This window comes from Elephantulus edwardii, unplaced genomic scaffold (assembly GCF_000299155.1).
Source record: "Elephantulus edwardii isolate Elephantulus edwardi_28Jun2011 unplaced genomic scaffold, EleEdw1.0 scaffold00199, whole genome shotgun sequence".
NCBI lineage: Eukaryota > Metazoa > Chordata > Mammalia > Macroscelidea > Macroscelididae > Elephantulus > Elephantulus edwardii.
Window position 1 is genome coordinate 2,011,155 of NW_006399949.1, and position 25,475 is coordinate 2,036,629.

At 37.7% G+C, this 25,475-nt stretch overlaps 1 protein-coding gene across 1 annotated transcript in view; it reads right to left on the minus strand.

The window, feature by feature from the left end:
• Positions 1-11,574: 11,574 nt before the first annotated feature.
• The window catches only part of IL1RAP (interleukin 1 receptor accessory protein), a 92,568-nt gene continuing 78,667 nt past the window's right edge, over positions 11,575-25,475 (minus strand). The window contains exon 10 of the mRNA XM_006897073.1: positions 11,575-12,651. Within this exon, the coding sequence (XP_006897135.1) occupies positions 11,933-12,651 (719 nt within the window). The 3' untranslated portion in view covers positions 11,575-11,932. The remainder of the gene's footprint in view (positions 12,652-25,475) is intronic.

Here is a 25,475-nt window from a genome sequence, read left to right on the forward strand (position 1 = left end):
TTTATTCCACTGGTAAATACAAATTTCCTTCTTTCTTCAGCATGATAACTTATTAAAATAGATTCATTCTACAAAGATAAAAACAATTTGAACTCTGATCTTCACTAATCTACTGAGAACTTTTTCTCAAAACCAAATGATAATGTTCAGCATTAAAAAGCCACGTTTAAAAAAGCACCATGTAAAAAAAATTAAACTCTTTATTATAAGTAGAAGACCTAAATCATAGAGAAAGCAGATGTGTGGACAACACCAGACTGACAAACACTTGCCTCGTCCTTGTCTGGTTTCAGCACTCTCAGTTCATATTCCCTATTTAGCTGTTCAGATATATGGGTTGAGGGTTGCCTTCTAATGACCATGTTACATGCTCTACTGTGTTCTAAATGTCTTCAATTCATCTGAGGCCCCATGGATATTCGAAAATGAAATGGCTCATTGGCAGATAGTTTGAGCATAACATTCTTAGAAAACTGACAAAAGCCACTTAATGGAAATTAACCAGATACAGCAACTTATGTGGTTTTAAGAATGTTTCTTTTAACCAATGCTATAACTGTTAGGATACATTCCTTCAACAGCTTTCCTTTGGGGACACTGAAAAGTGTTGTGACAAAGAATTGCCTGTTCCTCATAATGACAGGAAAAGAATCCCCACCGACATCAGCAAAAAAAAAAAAAAATTAGTCCTACAAAGAAGGGTCCAGACAAAGCTCCCATTTCCAGGTTTTTTACCAATTCTGACACCCTCTCCCAGTAATTTCAACTTCACTGTGGTGTTTAATAATTCATTTCAATGGTCAGACACAATTCACAGACCGTATTCATGATCATGAAGTTTATTAGGGGAAATAACATGATACAATCAGGCATGACTCTGGTTACAATTCTTTGGTCAGGACGATTTCGCAGTTATGTCCATATTCAGGCCTACAGCATTCCAGCCCCACAGGCCTTTGAGGTTCTTGAGACAGCCTGGTCTTCTCTGTTCTGCTTAATTGCTAAAAAAGTCATTCGTGCTATTGACAAGTGTCAAAAGGCTCATGACTCCAGCAGGAAGGAGCTCAGCATTCTGATTTCATGAGTTGTACAGCTTAGTTCTTCCTCCAAGTTCCCAGAAACACACCATTTCACAAGGAAACCTTCACTCAGGGGGTTCATATCTTTTACTCTGTATGTCAGCAGATCCGCTATCACCACTTTGCTCCACAATGTGGGCAATGTACTGCACTGTCATACTGGCCTCTGGGTGGTGCTGTCATTCTTTCCCTGCTGCATCTCTCACCATCCTGAGTCATCTTTAATGTTGGAGCTGTTTCGCTCTGTGTCTTGGGTCTAATATGGTCTCTGCACAGGGATTCTGCATTCAAGCGACTTGCTTCACTCTAGTCTCTTTGTGATGGTAGAGAGGTCTCCTTTCACAGCCTCTAAATTAGCTTATTTCTAGTCTAGAGGAATGGCAAATATTGAGCAATCCCTTCATTAGAGTTCTATAAAGCTTCCATAAGCTTCATTTGAGTGCTCTCACCTCCACCAGGTATCATGCATTTTACTGACTTGACTACCAAACTCTCCAATTCCCCTGGTGGGTTGTGAGAATGTAATTTGCATAGTCTCGATAAGCCATGAAACAAACAAACAAAAGCCTCACTCCTGCTGAGCTGATTCTGACTCAAGGTGACCTTTCACCAGGTTTTTGAGGCTGTAAATATTCACAGAAGATTTTCTTCTTCAAGGTGGCTAGTATAGTCAAATTGCCAGCCTTTCACCTATTGGTCCAGAAGGGAACACACTGAGCCCCAATTCATTAGGTAGGAATTTAAAACTATGGTGAAAAAGGCAAAGAAAAAAATATCAAGACCCATTGTACCACAGATGTACATGGACAAGGTCTATTCTTTTCTGTCATATTCTTTTTTTTTTTTTTTTCACAAACACCAAACTTGATACCTTTATAAGCAGTCAAATTATTCTATGTCTTCATTATGAAAGCACATGGAAAAACTGAATATAGGGCCTTTGACCACTTTAAAATACCAAAATAAAAAGTCAAGGGATGGGGGTAAAGACCAAAATGGATGGTTAAAAGACTCCGAAAATTACACTGGCACAAAGAAGCCAAAACATAAGGAAGAGATACTGAAGTAAAAAAGCTGAGCAGAAGATTTCAAAGGGTAGCTAGGGACAAAGCAAACTAATATTACAGAATGCGCAGAAACTTAGAGTGGGTGAACAAAAAGCGAAGAACTTGCTCAGTGTTTCTCAAACTGAAGGAGCTAAAACAATACATTCAAGTCTCAAGTTGCAATACTTACAGATGCTGTGGGGGGAAATGCTTAGAGATGCTATGGGAATGATCCAGAAAATGCCAAATGATTATAGAAGGAATACACAGAGTGACGGTACCAAAAATAATTGACTGACATAGAAATAGTTAAAGAACTACCATATGATCAAGAGCCAATGACATTGAGGAAGTAATGCAAGTGCACTGAAGACATTGACAAAAAATAAGGCCTTAACACATATATGGGATACCAAATAAAATGTTTCAAATGGCAGATGTAGCCCTGGGCATGCACATCAGTCTATGCCAGGAAATTTGGAGAACAGCTGCCTGGCCAACTGACTGGAAGAGATCAATGCTAGTTCCCGTTCCCAAGAAAAATCATGCAACAGAATGTGGAAAATATTGAACAATATCATTAATATCTCATGCAAGCAAAACACTGCTGAGGTTAATTCAAAAACAGCTGCATAGACAGAGAAGTGCCAGATGTTCAAGCTGGATTTAGAAGAGACCATGGACCAGAGATATAATAGATCTTGTGGAAATCAAAGAATACCAGAAGTATGTCTATTTGTGCTTTTTTAACTATACTAAGGCATTGGACTATGTGGATCATAAAAAATTATGGATAACATTTGGAAGAATATGAATTTCAGAAGAGTTGATTGTGCTCATGCAAAAACTATACCTGGACCAAGAGGTGTTGTGCAGAGTGAATATAGCATGGTTTAAAATTAGGAAAAGAGTGCATCAGGTTTGTATACTTTTTCCATACCTATAATCTGTATACTGAGTAAATCATTTAAGAATATGGACTTTTTTGAAGAAAAATGTGGCATCAGGATTGGCAGAAGATTCATGAATAATTTTTCTCTTGCTGATGACACAACCTTGCTTTCTGAAAGTGAGAAGGACTTGAAGAACTTGCTGCAGAAGATTAAATACTTCAACAGGGATTGCATCTCAAAAACAAGAAAACAAAAATCTTCCACAGTGGACTTACAGGCAACATCATGATGGGTGGAGAAAGGATTGAGATTGTCCATGATTTCATCTTACTTTGATCCACAACCAATACACCTGGAACTAGTAGTCAGGAGATCAGGAGATGCATTGCCCTCAGAAAATCTGCAATCAGTTTGAGGACAGAGGGATACTTGATTCAGGCCACTGTCTTTTCAGTCACTTGCTATGCAGCAAAGAGCTGGAGAGTTACCAAGGATGGCAGAAGAAGAACTGATGCCACTGGAGAAGAGTTGTAGAATTTCCCAAGCAATGCCAAAAAAAACCCCCAAACAGATATGTCAGATTTGCAGCCAGAATGCTCCTTGAAGGCAAAGATGTTGAAGCTCTGTCTAACATATTTTGGACACATTGCTAGGAGAGTTTACTCCTTGGAGAGGGTATTTCCAAGAATATCATTCTTGGAAAGGTGGAGAGGCAGTGAAAGAGAGAAAGACCTGCAACCAGTTAGATTGATGAATTGTTTGAATATGTCAGAGATTGTGAGGATAGCAAGGGATAGAACAGTGTTCATAATGCATATTAGCTATGAGTTATATTCGGTTTGATGACAACTAACAACAACAACAGTAAAAAAACTGATAAATATTATTCAAGATTATTTTGATTTTTGTCCAATCCCTAGGAATTTCCAATCCCTGCATTTGTCCAACTCCTCTTAATTACATCAGGATCCATTCACCCACTTCAGAGCAAGAAATTGAGCTAAATGATGTATCAGACTAAAGGCTAAACTAGAAGGAAGTCTCACATTTCATATGGCACAGCTATAAGAAGGCAATTCCCTTTTGTGGGTATATTTTTTTTAATATTTCACATAAGTTATTGAAATATGAGGATTATTTGAAGAGAGGGAGAATGCATAGAGTTGCTGAACCAAAAGTAAGTGATCAACTTTCAAGCATTTGAGGAGGTGGCTTATAATCAAGAACTAATAGCATTCAAAGAAGTACATGTTTCATTGAAATTCTTGGTAACAACAAAGCCTTCAGAAATTTACACAATGCTGATTGCAGTGTTCCAAACAAATGGATGTGGAAATGGAAGAACCCACTTATGTGTATTAAGAGTCTTCAAAGACAACTACTTGGTCAATCAACCCAAAACGACCCATATTCACACCCATTACAAAGAAAGAGGATAAACAGCATGTAGAAATTATTAAACAAGGCTATTAACAATACACACAACTAACATTTTGTCAAAAGTAATTGAGAAACAGTTACAGCAGTAATTTAGCAAAGAATTGCCAGAGATTTAAATTAGTTTCAGAAAAGAAAATGAAACAAAGAAGGTCATTGCTAATGTTAGCTAAATCTCAGCTAACATTGGAGAATATTAGATGATGTTTATCTATATCTTGTTGATGTTCAAAGACTGTATGGATTACAAGAAATTTTAAATAACATTGTCAGGTATGAGAATTCCAGAATCCTTTGTTTTTCTTTTTCGGAACTTGTACATATTTCAAAAGAGAGTTATCCAAATAAAACAAGGAGCTACTGTGTGGTTTAAAAGGAGGGAAAAAAGATATGTGTCAGGGCTGTATCTTTTCATCACATACATTCAATTGCTAGACTGATGAATAATCAGATAAACTGGACACTATGAACGAGAATGCAATATCAGAATCTCAGGAAGACTCATTAACAACCTATGATATGCAGATGGTGCAAACTTGTTTGCTAGAAGTGAAGAGGCCCTGAAACATATCCTGATTAATGGATATCAAAGACTACACTCTCCAGTATGCATTGCAACTCATTATAAAAAAAAATATTTCCACAAGTTGAACAACAAGCAAAACTAAAGAGAAGATTGAAGTTACCAAGGATTTTATTTAACTTGGATCCCTAAGCAACTCCCATGTGAGCAGCCATTAAAAAGCAAATGCTGTATTGCACTGAATATATCCACTGCAAATGATACCGTCAATGTGCTAACAGGTAAAGATAGTAATTTGAGGACGTTATGACCTAAGTCACCATCTCATCAAATGCTTCATGTGAAGACGAAATCTGGATTTTGAACAAGGAATACTTGAGAACTAACGCCTTTGGATGGTGGAATTGGTGAAGAATCTTGAATATACTGGAGACCATGAGAATAATGAAAGAATTTTTCTGAGAACATGTAAAGCCAGAATACTCCATACAATCTCAAATAGTGGAACTTCTCACGTGCTTTGGATAGTTTCTTAGGGGGAACCAGTCCCTGGAGAAGGATATCATGGTACAGAATCAGTGAAAAAAAAGAAAGATTCTCAGGAAAATATGCTGATACAGTGGCTGAAACAGCGGCTCAGACACAGATGCGGTAGTATGATGGTGGAGAACCAGGCAGGTTTGTGTTTTTTTCCTTATTGTACATAGGTTTTTATGAGTCAGAATTGACTCTACAGCACCTAACATCAGCAACATTTGTTAGCACAGCTTACATTTGTCTGATTGATAGATATGATGACTACAACAATGCCACCACTTTCCAAATATCACTGTTTGCTGTTTTGTATGTTAGGCTTGTACTCTATTAATCTCTCTTTTATTCAACTGTCTCCTTGTGCTGAGGCAGCTCTAAGGGCTAAGCATGCCCTACATTTTAAGCTATTGCCTGCAAACACCTTGTCAAAAGGATGATTCGTAGTACTCCTTGACTGGAGAAAATCAGAGCCTACAAAGGAAATATGGGGTTAAAGAGAGATACGAATTAATGGTTTGCAAACTTGACATGCAACAGAACTACCCAGGAAATGTATACAAAATGCAGACATATCTTCCCATCCCACTCCCCCTTAGTTGTTGCTGTGATATCTGACTAATAATTATCCTATGTTGTTAAGTGCTGTTGAGTTGAGTATGACTCAGCCTCTGTGTGAACAGTACATCTGAACCCTGACCTATCATGCGCCATCCTCACCATCCCTAACATATTTATATGAACCCATGACTGCAGGCATCATGTCAATTCATCTCACTCAGAGTCTTCTATTTTGCTGACCTTTTCAAGCATGATGTCCCTTTCCAAGGAATGTCATCCTTGAAAACTTCCCCTATAGGACAGAGTAAACTGTAGCATGGTTTCCTAGGTTTGGTTTTTACAGGCACAGACTGTGTCCCTGTGGAGGGACTGGTGAGTTCAAACTCCTTCCCTTAGCTCCTTTATGCCTCACCCTTGATGTATCATTTAGCTTCTATGGACTGGTGTCAAGGAATGCAGATTTGAATATACATCTTGATGCACATAAAGAAACAAACCTGCAATGAGAAGACTTGAACGAAACTCTAATTGAGGCTCCTTCCACTTACAAACTGAATAATTGCACAGAAAATATGTGAAGGAGTCTCATAGAAAATACCTTCTTAATGTGCTCATGGAATGTATATCTTACCTGAATTACCAAGAACAATGGAAGTGCAGACTCCCATACAATGTCTAACCCGAAAACTAAAATCCACAGTCTTCAAGTCAGCTCTAACTACTGTATACCCCCCTCCTAGGTTTCAGACGATGGAAGTCTTTGCAGAAGGTTGTTATTGTGTGCCTTAGACTAGGAAACAACCAGTAGGTGACCCTGCAGCAGGTGTTGAGAGGCAGTTTTATTGTGATTGCCCATATTTCTCCCACAAAGCAGCTGGTGGATTAAAATCATGTGCCTTTGGAATGGCCATGGAGTTCCTTTCCATTCCCACACCACAAGATTCATTCCAATCAGTGTCTATTCAATAGCACACCACCCATAATATCTGCACTGTAATAAAACAGCCCCAAGGAAGGAATCTACCCCTGGATTTGTACTACAACATATCCTCCAAGTAGGTTAACCAAAAGGTGTACAGTTCCAACCTATCAACTACTAACTAAAGGAGAATGTGCTTGACTACTTTTAGTAAAGCTCACAGTTTTCTTTGTCTTATAGGGTCACTATAAATTTTATTGACTCAATCACAATTATTTTTATTTTAATTTTATTGTATCATTTTATGGGGGTTGATTAATTCTGCTTATCTTTATGTTTCGTTTTTTGTTGTCGTGTACCATAGAGTCGGAACTGACCCATAGCTGAAACCCCTCTGGTGGGATTTCAGAGGCAGCATATCACACAGGAGGAGATGACTCAGTCTTCTCCTTCGGAACACCTGGTGGCCTCGAACCACAAACCTTCGGCATTGCAGTGCAGCTTCTTGCCACTAGGCCACTAGAGATCCATATCAATTAATCAATTCATTATCCATACACCCTTCTGAATAGCAACTTCAGTTTTCACAACTTCTATAAATCTTTAAAGTGAAAGTGTATGTATCATTATTAGAGTCTTTAGAAGTTATGTTGTTGTTTTCGTTGTGTACCATAGAGTGTGAACTGACCCATAGCCGACCCTCCGGCAGGTTTTCAGAGACAGTTAATTGCATGGGAGAAAGATAGCTCACTCTTCTCCCTCAGCGAATCCGTATGGTTATGAGAGAAGGTAATTATGGCACAGCTACAGCGCAGGAGAGGAAGGCCCTCTATGAGGTGGATTGAGTCAGTGACTGGGGTAATCGGAGACAGTGCGATTGGCACTGGATAGAGCAGGGTTTAGGGCTGTTGTACATAGGGTCGCTATGAGTCGCAGGTGACTCGAAGGCACATAATAACAACAACAACATACATCATATTGTTATATGCCATTGAGTCAGGACCCACTCATAGTGGACTCACCAGTTGGTTTACAGAGGTTATAAATGACACAGGAGTAGATTGCTCATCTTTCCTCCACAGATCAACTGGTGGATTTGATCCAACTACCTTTGGATTGGCAGCAACTCTTTACCCACTAGTCCATCAATGCTCCCTTAAAAATACTTTTTTATTTTCCATTAAGAACAAAAAAAATACTTCTTTCTTAGCTATAAATATATATCATTATAATAGAATCTAGAAGGCACCAACAATTATTCTCTTTGAATACTTTTAAAATATTCTAAGATTTAAAAATGAAATGATATAAAATCATAAAATGATAAGGCCAGATGGTATTCCAGACACTTAATAAAGCATTTAATTAGCTGTGTATAGGTTTAAGTTAACTGCTTATTTTATTTGAAAAATATTATGGCTCAAATTAACTAGTTCCATATAGGTGGCTTGGTGATGGAAACATTTTCACTTGAATCTTATAGGGACAGATCTAGAATTGGCACAGAATCAGCTGTCAGAAGCCTGGATTATAGCTTTACCTCAACTGCTAATTAGCTGAATGTCATTAGGAAATAGCTTAATGTGTCCCTGTTCTGTAATGCTTTTTTTTCCAAGATTTTTATGAAAGTTAAGAAAGTGATATATATGCAATTAATTTTTCTAACTATATATCATCATGGAAATTAAAGTTAATACAACCACAGTGATTTCATTATGGGTATATGCTTGCTGGCTAAAACTTACTGAAGTGCCAGGTCTTGTGCTTTCCAGCATTATAGCACCCAAACTCCAGAGGTAATTGGGACTTAAAGAGACCGTAGATAAAGAACTACAAGGGAGCTCTGGTGGCTTAGAGCTAAGGAGCTGCCCTTCTAACCCAAAGGCAGGTTTGAATCACCAGTTATTCTGTGGGAAAACAATGGGAAACCTCCTTCCTTGCAATTCTGGCCTCTGAAAACCCTTTGGAGGGTCAGCTATGAGTCAGTAAGAACTTGATGGTACATAACAACAAGGAGAGATATCAGGAGCACAGGTGATTCAGTGAATGAAGCATTCAACTGCTAACCAAAGAAAACGGTTCAAACCTCCCAGTGACTCTTTTGGAGAAAAATGTAGCAATCTGTGTTTGTGTCTTAGAAACCCTAAGGCACACTTTCCTCTGTCCAATAGCATCACTATGAGTTGGAATCAACTTAACAGCAATTGGATGGTGTTTTGGTTTGGGTTCAGCTTCAGAAAGAAACAGGACTCACACCCATCTCTATTTGACTTAACACTCATGCTCACACAATACTGCCTATTTAACCTAATAATTTCTTAGTATCATCTGCTTCATTGAAACATAGGTTGGATATACATGTTTTGGGTTGATGAAACACAAGTAGCCTCTAAGCCATGGCTAATTATCTTTTTGAACTTTAGATGTCTAATGATGGAGCCTATGGCTTTAAACTACTTAATATATACTTAACAATGTTGACTGAAATTGATACTTACCATAATTTATGTTTTGAGATCACAAAAAATACCTAGGCAATATTTCATAAGAGCTCAAATTTCTATGCAGCTGCCATTAGTTGCGTTTATTTTTGTTTTCATTTATTTGTCTTCACTAATAAAATAAACCATAAATGACAAGAGTAATTTTTCAGCTTTCCCCAAGAGAAGCTATTTTTTTTTAAATACTGTGGTAATAAAGAATAAGAGTTATTATGGGAAGGAGTATTTTCTTCCTTCTTAGGATTTGGAGTCACATTACTCAGTGTTAACAGATTTTGTGGAAAGAAAATACTGTCTTTCAAGTGAAGATCTTAGAACATACATCAAGAATGGATTCATCTATTTAAGATGGGTTACAATAGCGAATAATTCCTTTACAATGTGCTGAGTAATTTTCTACTGTATTCCTGTCAATCACAATTACAGTTCTGTGGTGAGCCACACTTATATATTTACTCTTTTGTGCTATTGCTATTGCTATTGCCATCAGTAGAAACTTATGCATGACAACTTTGTGTATAACAGAATTAAACATTGCTGAGTCCTATGCAATCTTCATGATTGTTGAATTTTCTATCCATTTCTTTTTTCTGTAGTGTTGATCCATCTCATCAAGGCTTTCCCTTCTCTTCACTGATCCTGCACTTTACTAAACGTGATGGTCTCTTCTAACAATTGGCCTTCCCTCTTGAGTTATGTGAGTGGGTTGAACTCTTGCCGATATAACGTCTAAGAAACATTCTGTAATATAACTCTGGAACACTTTTATCCCACTGTTTACTTATTTTAAAAGAAAAGCAATCTTCTGCTGTCCTTCCCAAGAGAAGTAGAGGGATAAAACTTCTGTCTTCTTTTTTCACCATGTACTCATTAACAAAGGCTGAGGAAGGTTTGCACTCATTGACTCACAAGCTCACTAGAAGCTGGAATTAATGTGTTGAAGGTGACTGTTCAGGTTTCTCTTTTGGTATTCTGCAGCTTCTACCATAAGCCATCTTTGTACTTTTAATGTTCTTAAAGTAAATCCACCTGAGAGAGAACTTCAGGATAGAAGGAAAGCACATTCTTTTCCAGCTTGTTCTCTAAGGGAATGTTAGGTCACATCAGCCATGCCCAGAGGTCCAATCTGTCTAAAACTTGGGAGAAGAAAACTCCTTGTGATAGCCTTAGAGTAATTTTCTGATTCTATTTAAAAACTGGGCATTATAGCAAAGTTAGGAGCCTGGATTTCCGTGTGGAAACAATCAACTAGAGCTAAGTGGAGGCTGACTCCCTTTTTCAGAAAGATGTACCCCTGAATTAGCTGCAGTTCAATGCTTCCTATTATCACTCTTAAAAGGATATGTCATATGGGTTTTATGATTGTGCTTAAACAATTCAGAATAGAGAAATATTTTTTTGTACCTGCATCATTGTATACATGAATACTCACCTACGAGCAGAAGTATTATGCCTTTTCTTGGCCCTCTTTTCTCAGTTTGGTTACATTCTGATTCTCATAGGCTTTAAATTTACTACTTTACGTCATCTTCCTGAGTAAAGAAGACTTTCAGGCATCAAGCTCTGCTCCAACAACATTGACTTTCTCAGCTTTTCTTTCTACAAATAGATTGACGTTTTGGTGTTTCCTTCTATTTCATTCTCAAGATTTTCATTGTCTGGTGGCCTTTTCTAAATGTGCATTAGAAAGAGAGCTCTCCATTTCTCTGGTACTTAAGATAATTTTCAGATTCCCAAAATGGAATATTCCTTAGATATTAATGAAGTAGAACCACAAAAGGTAGAGAGGTAAGAAGCAGTTAAAAATGTGTTAGTACAAGTGAAATGGCATAAAAAATATAGCTTTATTGATGCTAACAACATTAGGCAGTTTAGAGAACACTAGTTTACAGTGAGAGAGAGAGAGAGAGAACACCAGGTATCCTTGGATTGGTTCTATGGGAGGAAACTGTGCTGTAGGTTTCCTACCGAGCATAGTCCTACAGCTTCCACCTGAACCAGCTTCTTCCTGCAACCTTACCTTGTGATACACACACACACACACACACACACACACACACACACACACTTTATCATTGGTGTAACTCAAGCACACCTGAACAACGCAACATGAGGTTGACCAACAGGCTGAAACTATACACATTTAAATCATTGGCTACGTTTTAAACCAGAACAGGATAGAAGATACAACCTGAGGCATCTTCTACATACTGACCTTCTAGGGCCCAAGAAGAGTGTGCTCTTCTGAGGCCATTAGAGGCAATAATTCTGGATTCAGGTTCTTCAGGTCTTTTGTCTCCTAGAAATAAATAGTTTTTAAAAATCAATAAAGAGGACACAATTCTGACAGTCCATTAGATGATAAAAATGTCAATTACTCCCATAGGTTCATGACACAAAGGGGGTTGGTAAAAATAGCAGCCACCTCCCACCACACCGTAATTATAGGATATAAAAGTCATTGTTATTTGATAAATCCGTGAAATGGTGAAGAGCAAGGGCTGAGATCTGGGGAGCAGGAGGTTCCAGTCTAGAGCCATTTTGTATCCATTGAGTTTCTGACTCTTGGGGAACAGGCTTACAGAGGTGTGTTTCCCACTGGGGCTGGGTATGAATCTCTGCCCGGCTCTTGCTCCTCAGATGACTCTCTCCTTCACAGTAGGTGACACAGCAGCGACAGGCTGCAGAGGGCTTCCCCTTGTGCTTGGCCATCGTTACTGGGGCTGGAGAAGACGCTTCAGCCCTCCCTGAACTCTGCAGTCCCGGAGGCTCTTTCAAACGACTTCTCCTTTTTTGAACCTGGTCCAGACTGATGTCAGACTGTGAAGAGCAGCTTTCATTCCAGCCAGAGCTGGCACTCAGACTTCTCAAGGGAAGAGCCAACCGCAAGGCCTTCCAGAATTTGGAGCCAGAGTGTTTGGACTTCTCTCCCTTCCAGCTCACAAAAGACACAGACTCCTTCAGTTGCAGGATGCCTGGGTGTGGATGCTCAAGGGGACGGTACTCCACCACAATGAGCTTGGTGGCAATGGAATTCTGGCACATAACCCCCAGTTTGAACTCCAGCATGCTGATGCTCTTTTCTGTTACGTAGTCTGGGCTCAAGACAACAATCATCCTTCGGCTCCTCTGAATGAAGTCAAACACTGCTTCCACCGTGTCTACAAGCAAAATGGAAAGATATGATAATGGCCAATGAAAAGTCATATAGCTTCCAGTTTATCATGGTCCATTCATTCTACAGAGGATAGACAGTGAATAAAGACTTGCAAATACAGGATCTCAGTGTTGGGAGGCACTTGTTAAATAATATGCTCCTCTAAGAAACCCATCTGTACCATAATTACCAGTATTGTCAGCTATATCTGATGGGATGGACTGATACAGTGACTGGGGCAATGAGAGTAGATGTGTTGGAATCAGTGAGGATGCTCAGGACAGGGGAGGCTTCAGAGCTATTTTACACAGGGTCACTATGAGTCACAGGCAACATGAGGGTACATAACAACAACAACATAGTTGATGATAGAAAGTCCATTGTCTAAAAGCAGCTGATTTAGGTTCTGTTTATAAATTGTTTCTTGTTTTGAAGTCTTTCTGCCTGCAGTATTTATCCAGTGGCCTTAGTTCTGACATTGTTGAATATTTTAAATATTTGACAATGTGCAGGAATGGCATCCATTTCCTAAACAGCATGCCTCTGGAAATTCTGTGAACTTTGATAAATGGCAATGGTTGTGGAAGGGCTTCTGGCTTTTTGTTCATGCAATCACTATGAGTCGTGCTCAACTCAACGGCAATCAACAACAACAATAACAATATTTAGCTATTAGGATTTCACTATATAGTTTTTCACTTCTAGATTCAAGAGTTTTAAGATATTTACCTTCTTCCCATTTAACATGGTTTCAATTCTCATCTTGTATTTATTTTCCTTGACATTTTCTTCAATTTCTCTATGAGTATATTGGGAAGTGGTATGTTAAACATGACTGAGCACAATAGTCATATCTGAGCACAGGTATGATCTGATCAGAAAAGAGCAGTAATGGATTCATTACCTCCTATGTTCTATTTGATGGACAATGCCATAAATTATAATATCCATATACATACACCAAAGTTTCTCCTTGGAGCCTAGGATTTTGAAGCTCCATCTCACATACATTGGGCACGTGGCCAAGAGAGACCAGTCCTTGGAGAAGGACATCATGCTCAGAAGGGTGGAGGGACACCGTAGGAGAGGAAGACCCTGGGTGAGATGGATTGATACAGTCACTGGGACAATGAGGGTTGGTGTGTTGGTATTAGTGAGACTGGCTCAGGACAGGGCAAGGTTCAGAGCTGCTTTATGTATGGTTCTTACAGGTCACAGGTGACTCAATGGCACATAACAACAACAACAACATATACATACAAGAAAGACTTGTTAATATGGCATTAAAATATTTATGCTAACCATTATAGCCAAAATAAAAAATGAAGTTGACAGAACATGTAATCAAGATATATTAATAATGATTGGTGACTGAAATGCAAAGTTGGAAGCAAAGAAATACTAGTAGTAGTTGGAAGCCTAGGTTACAGAAATTAGGGCAAAGTTTGCATGACAGAATTTTATGTACTCACTGATTTATTACAAATAAGGTACACATAGTGAGCTCTGGTGGCCTAGTGGGTAGGGGAAGGATGGAGAATCTCTTCCACACACCTATCTCTGTAAACCCACTGCAGGTCAGTGATTGGTTGGTTCTGACTTGATGGTACACAACAATTGAACACATCGACCTTACCTGATGGAATACACAGGAATCAAATTGTCTACATTTGTGTAAAAAGACTGTGGCAAAGTTCTATATTACCAGTAAGGACAAGACATGGGAGTTTATTGTCAAATAGACATCAGTTACACATATTAAAGTTCAACTGTGGCTGATGAATTTTAAAATAAATCCAAGAGACCTAAATGAGGTCTTAAGTTTATCTCACCTGAATTTAAAAAAATTATTTTGAGAACAGACTTAATGCATTGAACACTAAGGGCAGTCAACCAAAAGAGTTGTAAACATCAAGGACATCATCCATGAAGAGAGCAAAAGAACATTTAAAAGGCATGTGGAGGGCGATTGAAAAAAATTAAAAAGCATGCCAGAAGAGATTATAAAACTTGCAATTGAAAGGAAAGAAAATAAAGTGAATGAAGAAATTATTTAAAAAGAGAAGTTGGACAGAAGATTTTTTTAAGGGCAAATTGAGAATATAAAACAATTCATAACAAAAGATGCAGAGATCAGGAGTTATTAAAGTCAAAGAACATGATTGGCATTTCCCAAGCTTAAAAGACTAATGAAAAAATTCAAGCCTCATGTTGTATTATTGGATGCTTTGATGGGGGAAATATCACCTAATGTAGGAATGATCAAAAGACGATGGAAAGAAGAAACAGAATAACTACGCCAACGAGAATGATTGATACGGAATCATTTGAGAAAGCAGAATGCAATCAAGAACCAATGGCATTGAAGGAAGAACAACAAAACATACTGAAAATACTGGCAAAAAAGAAGTATCCAGGAATGGATAGAATATCAGTTGAGGTGTTCCAACAAACAGACACAGCCTTAAACATGTTCAGTAGTTTGTGCCAGGAAATTTGGAAGATACCTACCTGGTCAATTAACTGGAAGAGATCAACACTGTGTATATTCCAAAAACGAGTGACTCAGAAAAATATAGAAACCATCAAACAATATTATTAGTATCATAAGCAAGTAAAATATTACTGTAAACTTTTCAGAAACAGTGGGAGAAGTACGGCAACAGGAAATTCAAGCTGGATTCAGAAGAGGCAGTGGGATGAAGGATATTATTGCTGAATTCAGATGGAACTTGATTGAGAGCCAAGAATACCAAAGGTGTTTACTTATGTTTTGTGATCTACATAGACATATTTGACAGTGTGTAGATCATAATAAATTATGGATAATATTAAGAATAATGGGAATCCCAAAACACTTAATTGCATTCATTCAGAACTTATACTTAATCAAGAAACAGTCATTTGAATAGAATAAGGACATACTGCGATTTTTTGGGTGGGTTTTTTTCACCTTTTAAAAAAAATTTGTTTATATTACTTCTTTTTATATTATTAATTTTAATGAAAATTTACAGAGACTTTGGATTTCCATTCGTTCATTGTTGCACTTTTCTCCCTGCCCACCCCTCCGGCCCCAGTTCATCGTCTCTTTGAAAAGTAAAAGAAAAATTCTTTCATTGTTATACAATCTCACCCCCCAAATCCACTCCACTATGCAGTCTTCGTTCTAGACTCCTGTCATGACAATACCTAATCATATATTCCTTTTAAACAGTTCTCTCCCTCATCTGTTTCAATGCAGTATACATAATTTATTCCATCTTTCTCAGTCTCTCCCCAACCCCAATGTCAGTCATATTTTACAATAGTGGCACTATGCAGTATTTGTCCTTTTGTGACTGAGATATTTCAGTTAGCATAATGTCCTCCAGGGTCACCCGTTTTGAGTATTACTTCTTTTTTAAAATTGGTTTGCTTACAAATTTTGTGTCCAGTGTAGTGGTGGTGTTATGAGCTGCCAAGCTGACTATGACTCCTAGTGATCTATGAATGGACATGAACCTTGCCCTATCCTGAGTCAATCTCATCATCTCTGATATACATGGTCCCATTTCCACAGTCTGTGTCAATCCCTCTTATCTTACTCTCTTGAACTGACTCTCTACACTTCCAAGAATAATGTTCTTCTCCAACAATTGGCCCTTCCTGAGAAGGACATCCTATTGTTATTGTGTAACACTAAGTAAGAAATAACCCATAGCTGATCCTCCAGCAGGTTTTCAGAGGCAGTAATTGCATGGGAGAGATTGCCCATTCTTCTCCCCTGGAGCAGCTGGCAGATTCAAACCACCATGCCCTTGAGACTGAAGTGCTGATTCTTACCACTAGGTCATCAGAGCATCCTGTGTTCCTTAAAATAGTGTTTATCAGGGTTGTATTCCTTTCAAAGAAATTAGAGTAAGTGGAAAACCATTGTGGCTTCAAGTTTGGAAGATTAACAACCTGCATTGTGAAGATGATAAAATCTTGCTTGCTGAAATTGAGGAAGTCTTGAAGTACTTACCAAAGAAGATCAAAGATTATAGCCTTCAGTATGGATTATATTTAACCATTAAGAAAACAAAAGTCCTCACAGCTGAACCAATAGGCAGTATCATTAGAGATAGAGAAAAATCCTGAAATTGTCAATGATTTAATTTTATTTGTATCCATAACTAACCACCAAGAAAAACAGCAACCATAAAAAATCAATCATATTAAATTTGGCAAATCTGTTGTCAAAGACCTCTTTAAAGTACTAAAGAGCAAAGATGCCTGTAGAAGGACTAAAATAAGCATGATATAAGTATGTAAAGGTATTATCAATGCTTTGTATGCATGTGGAAGTTTGACAATGTCTAAGAAAGACTGAAGAATTGATGTTTTTGAATTGTAGGGCTTGCAAAGATTATTGAGTATTTTATGGACTGCTTAAAGAACAAGCACATTTGTTTTGGAAGAAGTGCTTCTTGGAAGGTGCTTCCAAGAGGCAAAGATTAGAAAACTTCCTATCATTTACTTGGCACATGTTGTCAAGATGAGCCAGTCCTTGTAAAAAGGCATCATGCCTGTAAAGGTGAAGAGATGGTCACAGAGAGGAAATTTCTTAAGAAGATGAACTGACAATGGATGACCCAGGAGGACATTATGCTGAGTGAAATATCTCAGTCACAAAAGGACAAATATTGCATAGGGCCGCTGGTTGTAAAATGGGACTGACATCGGGGTTGAGGGAAGACAGAAAAAGAGGGCAGGAATGATGTATATTGTATTGAAACAGATGAGGGATAGAACTGTTTAAAAGGGATATGTGAATGGGTATTCTTGTCATTACAGAAGTCCAGAGTGAAGGCTGCGTAGTAGAGTGAACTTGCGGGGGAGGGATTGCATAACAAGGAAAGAGTTTTTATTTTCAAGGAGAGGTGTGAATTGGGGGGAGGGGGTGGGTAGGATGAAAAGTCCAACAATGAATGACTGGAAACTCTAAAAAAAAAGTATACACGGCTGGAAGAAGTGACTTTCACTTATCTGGAACCAGGAGTGTGAATGTCTGGTATAAGGACTTATTAAAATAATTTGAATGTTAAAATTATGTGCATTTATAATGAATTAAAAATGTATTTCATTAAAATATGACACACACACACATACACGCACGCGCGTGCGCAGAGAAAATGCACTGACCCAGTGACTGCCACAATGGGCTTAAAACTGAGCAAAGATTCTGATGCAAAGAATCGGGCAAGGTTTTGATCTGTTGTATACAGTGTGGCTGTGAGTCAGAATCAAATGGACATCAAACAATATGATCTATATAAGGTGGAATGGGGCCAATGTGGTTAACATCCAATTGTTAATAAAATGATTGGTGCTTTGCTTCGCTACAGAAAGATTTACACATGTTACTATACAGACTGACAGCACTGAAAACCCTCATGATCCTGAGGAGTTGCTGGAGTTGGTATTGACACCTTGGCAGTGGGTACTGAATGATGACGCACATAAGCAATAGTAATGGCATCACATGTGAAATGAAAAGTTGCTTCAAACTCAACTGCTGTTTCTTAGAAGGAATGCTGGACAATCTGCTTCTATAAGGCGTTGGGAACCTTAAGGAGTCACCATCGTTTGCAATTGATTCAAAGGCAATGGGTGTGGTTTTGGCCTTATGCTTCTGGATATATGCACATCATTAGCCCAATTGACTGCACTCAAGTCCACACAGAGCTCCCTTGCAAGAAAGGCATGGGGCGATCTACTTCTGAAAATCAGCTGCTGAAACCTTTAAGGAGCCTCATTCTATTTTGAATTCTATGAAGTCACCGTGAGTTGGAATTCACTTGATGGCTATTGAAAAAAAAAAAAATTACATACAGTTGCTATTCCTCTTGATAAAATCCACTATTTCCTTTCCTTTACATTCAATGTGGGAAAACCAGGCCAAAAAATCAATTTAAGAGGCTATAATAATGACAGTGTTTAAGTATCCAGTCAATTAGTTAAGGTTTCGGGTGAAATATTCAGCTTTTGTAGTTACTGAGTTGGTTTTGGACAGATCTCAATAGGAAGTCCTTCAAACAAAGGCAGTGCTTAACTTACTGTGCTATTAGCAGAGTGTAGACAGTGTAACTTTCTGAAGAAAAAGAATTTCTAAAGGTGTAAATCACAGTCATTGACAACTTTGAAAACAAATTCTGGAGGTTGAGTCCCAACACACCTGGGCCCAGACACAAACAGTGGCAGAGAGACTTTTTCCAGCCTGTAAAAACAAGCTCTAGGTTTGCAGTGAATTTGATGAATATGAACTTGACCGGGAATAAGGAAGTTGTGCTCCTTATCAGATTACTTCCTTCTAATCTGTGTTCTTGACATTAGTTTGGAAAGAAACCAGAGAATACATGTGATGAATTTTTAAGAACCTGTGGCTTGTTTTAACAAGCATCTGAATAAAGTGTTTGGGATATTTTTTTTTTCAATCTTAAAAATAAAATTCTAAGTTTTCGCTTCTCTTCAAAGCCCTTGTACGTATTTATTTCCAAATGTTGTTTTTGATTGCCTTCGAGTCAAGCACGACTCATAGCGACCCTATGAACAAAAGGCCTGAAGCCCCTCTACAACTATCGACATTTACCAAAGCTAATAGTTTCCAGAAGCGTGTTGTTTAGGAAGTGGTGCCACTCCTGCTTCCAAATAACTGCTTTTAATATCTGTGTTTTTAAAAGTATATCACTGTTTAAAAATTAAATGTCATCATAGATCTCGAAATAAAATTAGATTGATAGTCTGTGACTTTTGTGCTTTTGAGATGTTAGCTTGTTGTTGTTTTGTGTTTTTTGTTTGTTTGTTTTGTAGGGATACTTTATCACCCTTAGTTACAGATTGAGCTTACTTTTTTTTTCTTTTAAATAGTTTTTTATGTATGAAAAATTGACAATTACTAGTTAAAACTTGATAATTACTCTTGAATTGTGATGTTTATGAAGACTATTGAACACACCATTGTACTTAGCAACAACAGAAACACTCAAAGAAACACCCAGGGTTGAAAAAGAATTAAGTAAAAGAAATATATTCATCTCAATGTAAAAAAAAATAGTTATCAGAAATGTTGACTATAAAATAGGACTTTTGTAAATCATTAATTTAAATGATATATAAATTACGACTGGAGTATCTTTAACTCACTCACTCTAATTAAAACAGACTCAAAGTTGACCTATTGGGTTTTTGAGGCTAAGATGCATCTGATACAGGCCATGTCTTTGCAATCACTTGTCATGCATCAGAGAGTTGGACAATGACTAGGGAGGATAGAAGGAGAATTGATGCCTTTGAGCTGTGGTGCTGGAGAAGAGTATTGAATGTACCGTGGACTGCCAAGCAAACAAACAGATTCATCCTAGAGAGGGTTACACAAAGCTACTCCTTGGAAGCAAGGATTCTCAGGCTTCGTCTGACATACTTTGGACATGTTGTAAGGAGGGACAGGTCCTTGGAGAGGGACGTCATGCTTGGGAGGAGAGAGCAGCACTTCTCTGATGGAGATGTAGTGATACATGGGAGTCCTCTCTTGGTGCTACCCACCTAATGTCAGTGCCCCTCAGGTGGTTCCAACCCACCAGTGGCTCCACACGAGAAAGATGGGCAGGCAATCTTCTCCCATGCAATTTACACCCTCTGGAAGCCAATGGACAGTCAGCTTTGAGTCTGTTCTGTTTTGATGACAATAACCCCTTTCAATTGTTAAATTTCATTCTAGAGGACCACAGTTATTATTTTTAAAATAAAGACCATTAGAGATGAAGTAATAAACTTGATTATTTACTCTGTTCAGACTGAAAAACAAGATAAGAGACATGTGTATAGAGTATTAAAGTGGTTTTTAAGTCATGTTTTCTAGTGCAGGATTTTTTTAAATAATCCTCTTACTCTTTTTTTACTTAAAGTCACAATATCCCTGGAATTCATGTAGAGAAAAACAAGGGATGTAATTTTTCTCTTTGGCTAATCTTTTGTAGGTGAAAAAGTCTTTCTCTATCTCTACTTGAAATGTAGAAAAAAATGTTTCTTTAAAATGATTTAAAAAGACACCTTTCTAATTTAGAATCTTTGGGTATGAATGAAAATCTGGTTTTGTCCAGCTAAAGACTTTCATCTTAATATTTTTCAGTCTAAATTAGTCATCAATATTGCATATATGGAAACACTGCTGGTTAGCGGACAGGCTGGATTCCTTGTCAAGGAAGGGCCAGCACTCATCTGTCCATGGAAGACTATCTGCTGCTACGATGCTGAACACACTTCAGTGTTAACATCAAGACAAAGACAGACTAGGAAGCAAAGTCTGGAAATTTACTTCCTGAAATTATTTCACGGATAATAGAATGGTTAAAATTTTATGGAGCACAAGAGTTGTATTTACAAATCAGAACCGGGACAGTTCAGAACTGGGGCTGCTTTACTCTGCTTTTCAGTTATTAGTGCCATGAATCAAGACTCACTCCAGGTCAGCTAACCATAATAAAATGTGGTGCCTGAGCACATTGTAAGGAAATGTAGTGGCGTAGTTCATAGCATGCTTTACATCCAACCAAAAGACAGACTTGGTAGTTCAAATACACCAGCAGCTCCATGGGAGAAAGAGGGCAGTCTCATTCTACTAAGATTTACAGCCACAGAAGTTCAGTGGAGGTTTCTATGAGTCACAACTGATTCAACAACAATGAGGTTGAGTGTATGCAGGAAACTGCTTGTGCCACCTAGACACAGTATAGTCCATTTTACAGACAGCTCTCTTTTGCACACATAAAATGATATCCCTTGAAATCAATAAGCTTTTACTTTTCTCAGATCATTCTCAACAACAAAAAACCCCTGCATTATTGTAGTTTGGTATTTTCCTTATTATAAATAAATCATTAATATTTTTAGTCTTACTCCTCATGCCCAGAGATGAAATAAAGACATATAACACATGCACAAAATAAAATTCAAAGCGGAAAATAAATGGTTTATTGTAAAAAGAATCAAATGTACAAATAAAATGAAATATGGAAAATACAAAAGTACATGAATAAAACAAAAAGATAATCTTAAAATATTAAAACATAAAAGAAAAATGGTAATTTACATGTGGGATGATGCTCTCTTTTATTTTTCAATACAATGAAGTACCATTTTATTAGAAGAGTCAGCTACGTTGCAATGCATAAGAAAAGTAAAAGTCCATATAAATGCATTAATTATACACACTGTATAGCATGTTTCTTTGTTAACTTGGGTGTAGAAGGTCTTTTGATCACGTATACTATCTATCTTAAGATGCTATCTTTTAAAAAAGAAATGATTTATTCTTGTTCTTTAAATTTTTTCTTCAGCCCCCTCAAGTGTTCTGTATTAGGCATCTTCTGAAGCACAAACAAATACATAAAAAACATAAATCAAATTATTACAAAGAGTCATGTTACTTAGATTTGTGAGGCTTTAGATTTTATCATTTGGAGAAGTCTAGTATCCAATGCAGGAATGTAAATAGGAGAAAAAAAAATATGTAGCTAAGGAGTTTCTAAGGGCATTTGACATTCATTATTTGGGATAAATATAGAATAAAAAAGTGTAAGAAGCAGACAGTTCTAGCATATTAAAGGCCTCTTGGTGTTGAGATTATGCTTCATTTGCTTAGAGCTCATGCAACAATTGATATTCAAAGCTTAGCTGGGGATAATTCTCCTCTGGTCTTGTGAGAGAAGGGGTCACAAGAGGAGAAATAGAATATAGTGCAGGAATCATACTACTACACCAGATCCAAGAGTCTATATAGCAGTTTCATAGTTAAAAAAATAAAGAGGTGAAGTCTTTTTTATGTTTTATTTCCTGTAATCTAAAATAATCAATGATTCCTACCTAGAGAAATGGTTTATTGTGCACTTACCACTGCTGAAGGACACATAAACTTTGGGAGTATGTCCAGAATTGCTCATTAACTTTGATATCACCGAGACAAAAGCTTCCTTAAAGTGTGTGCTATGGTGCTTTCTAAGATAACCAGATTCATTTATAGATACTTTATTGTCCTTTTTTTTTTCATTACTTATGAGTCCAAATAGAGATTTATATCCCCAAGCTGTTGAGTACTGAGATTAACATAGCTTATTTTCTACACATATGCTCTGCAGACATAGTAGGTGATCAATTAATGCCAGATGACTGGCTACTGCTTAGGAGTAACCATCAAAACTGTGCCTAACAGTCTCCACTACACCCAGGTTAACTGTGGCATCAGTCAGTCATTTATATTAACCTAAGGAGGATGTGTATTAATAACAACTACCATTCTGTGATCTGGGAATTAAAAAAAATATTTATGCACAGAAAATACTGGAACAAAAGCATTACAACAAAACATAATTAAAACTAAAAAAAAAAAGAGTTCCAGTGGGTTATAATCTGTGCTAATGCACATTTAAAGACATATGCATGTGTGTGTATACACTTTTTATATATATAAAGATTTAAGCAGGAGTGGCATCCACTTCCAAAATGGCTTGCCTCTGAAAACTCTGTATGAACCGTGCTCAGGCCTTTCGTTCATAGGATTGCTATGAACTCAATGGCAACTAACAACAACAACAACAACAAAGATATATATACTGTTGTTGTGAATTGTTGAGTTGGAGCTGACCCATAGCTGACCCTCCAGTGGGTTTTCAGAGGCAGTTAATCACATGAAAGGAGAATGCCCATCCTTCTCCCATAGAGCACCTGGTGGATTCAAACCACATGCCTTCCAGATTGTAGCACAGCTCCTTGCCACTAGGCTACCAGTGTATGAGTTCATATTTGTCTATATATATTTAGATAAATACATACACACACGTATGTTTGCATGCATATATAAATATACACACATATACATACAAACATACAAATATATATATATATACATACACACACACATATATAATTAATGAGTGTTGGATATATATATTATATCTATAGGTAATACAGATATTCAGCACTCTGTAAACTCTAGACTTTAGGTCTTTCCTAGTCTTTTTGAACTATTTAAATAAGTATTCATCAACAGTAGCTTATCAGATTTGTTTCTTGCGGTCAATGTATTAACTGTACCATGGAATAAATTACAGGAACTGGGGTTTAATTAATGCTCTTTTAGAATATTTTGGAATTATTTCAGCAAAACAACTATTGGCCAGACAACTGAGTTTAACCTCCACATTTTTTACAAAGTGAAGACAGAGTAAGGCAAAGTAGCTTTCCCAGTAATTCCACTTTAGCTAGGCTAGGATTAAAAGACAAAGTGCCAAGTATCCTTTCCTATGATCTCCTAACAATTTAGAAAGTGCTTTAAGGGCATCTCGCTATTCTGTGTTCTCTATTAGCACCATTAGGAGATGATTCCTTTCTGAATGAGGCAAGTAGGCAGCCACTTTCAATGTTTGAATGACAGATACAAGGTACTGAGAGGGAGATGACGAGACACATGGACACATGGTTCAAATTCTATATGATACGTGTTTTATAATAAAAAAAAGTTATAGTTTAAGTACAAACAAAACATCAGTTGAGTACCTGAGATGGAGTGCACAGTGGTGAAGAAAAATGCAGGCAAGCCTTTTAAAAATCACAGATAAGGACTATTTTTCAGACAGACTATGCTTACATCATCGTAAATGCGTATCAGCCTGACTGAGGTGGTATGTTGTACAGGAAAATGAGTAAAAGATGTCATTAGCATGAGCTAAAATAAATCGAGGCCCTGGTGATCTTTTTTAATGGATGAGTGAAAATAAAAGAAAAAGAAAATGATACTCGGAAATGCATAATGACCTGTTAACAGATGACTTATTTTGAAAGGGTCATTAAATCCATTGCAAAAAAAGGCTGCCTCAGAAGGTTAAGATAAAATAGAAGGAACAGAGACACTTGGGAATAGGAAGAAAGATGCAAAAGAACAAATTCACATCAACCAAGTCCTTGACTGGAAAGAACACAGTGACATTCGAAACTGCTGACAGTATCGCTCTACAACTTATGAATGCCTGAGGAAGCAGCTCAGCCCATCATAATCACCCTGAATTTATCCCTGTGAGGACGCTTCACCAGGTGTTTGTTTCTTGTGTGTGCGTTGTGTTTTTTTCTCTACCCATGAAATGATAAATCCAGGATGAATGAAGGGGGAACAATTCCTTCCTGGAGTGTGGTTTCTTTGCCCCATTTCATTGCTGCACTCATACATTTTTTAAAGATGAGTAGGAGAGGCCTTGCTCGTCACTGCTAGACCACCTGTGACTTCTCTTCACTGGCATGGCCACCTGAAGCTGCTTCCAGAACCTGCCCTGTGGATATTTGGATTTCTCCCCTTTCCATTTAATGACTGTGAGCACCGTCTTAGCCCTCTTCAGCTCTTTCACCTTCATCTCCTTCACAGCTTTGTACTGCACTAAAATGACGTTGATGTTGCCCCGGGAGGCCATGTTTTCTAGGCCAGCCTTGAGCTCCAGAAGGGCTTGGGTTCCCTGGAGCACGTAGTTGGGGCTTAGGACAACCAGGAGGCGTCTGCTTTTCTTAATGAAGCTCAAGGTCTCATCTGTGACAACTGGGAAAGAAAACACCATGGGGGTTAGTGTTTGCTAAGAAAACTCCAAAAGTATGGGGGACTGATGAGTAAATTTAGGGTACCTCACAGTAAAAGGCTGAGAACTAATGCAGAACTTCTATCAACAAAACGTAGAACAGTGTACATTCCTTTAACCCAATCACTCAGTTCGTAAAATGCTGCTCTCATCCAGAAGAATACAAACCATATATATACTTCAAATCCAG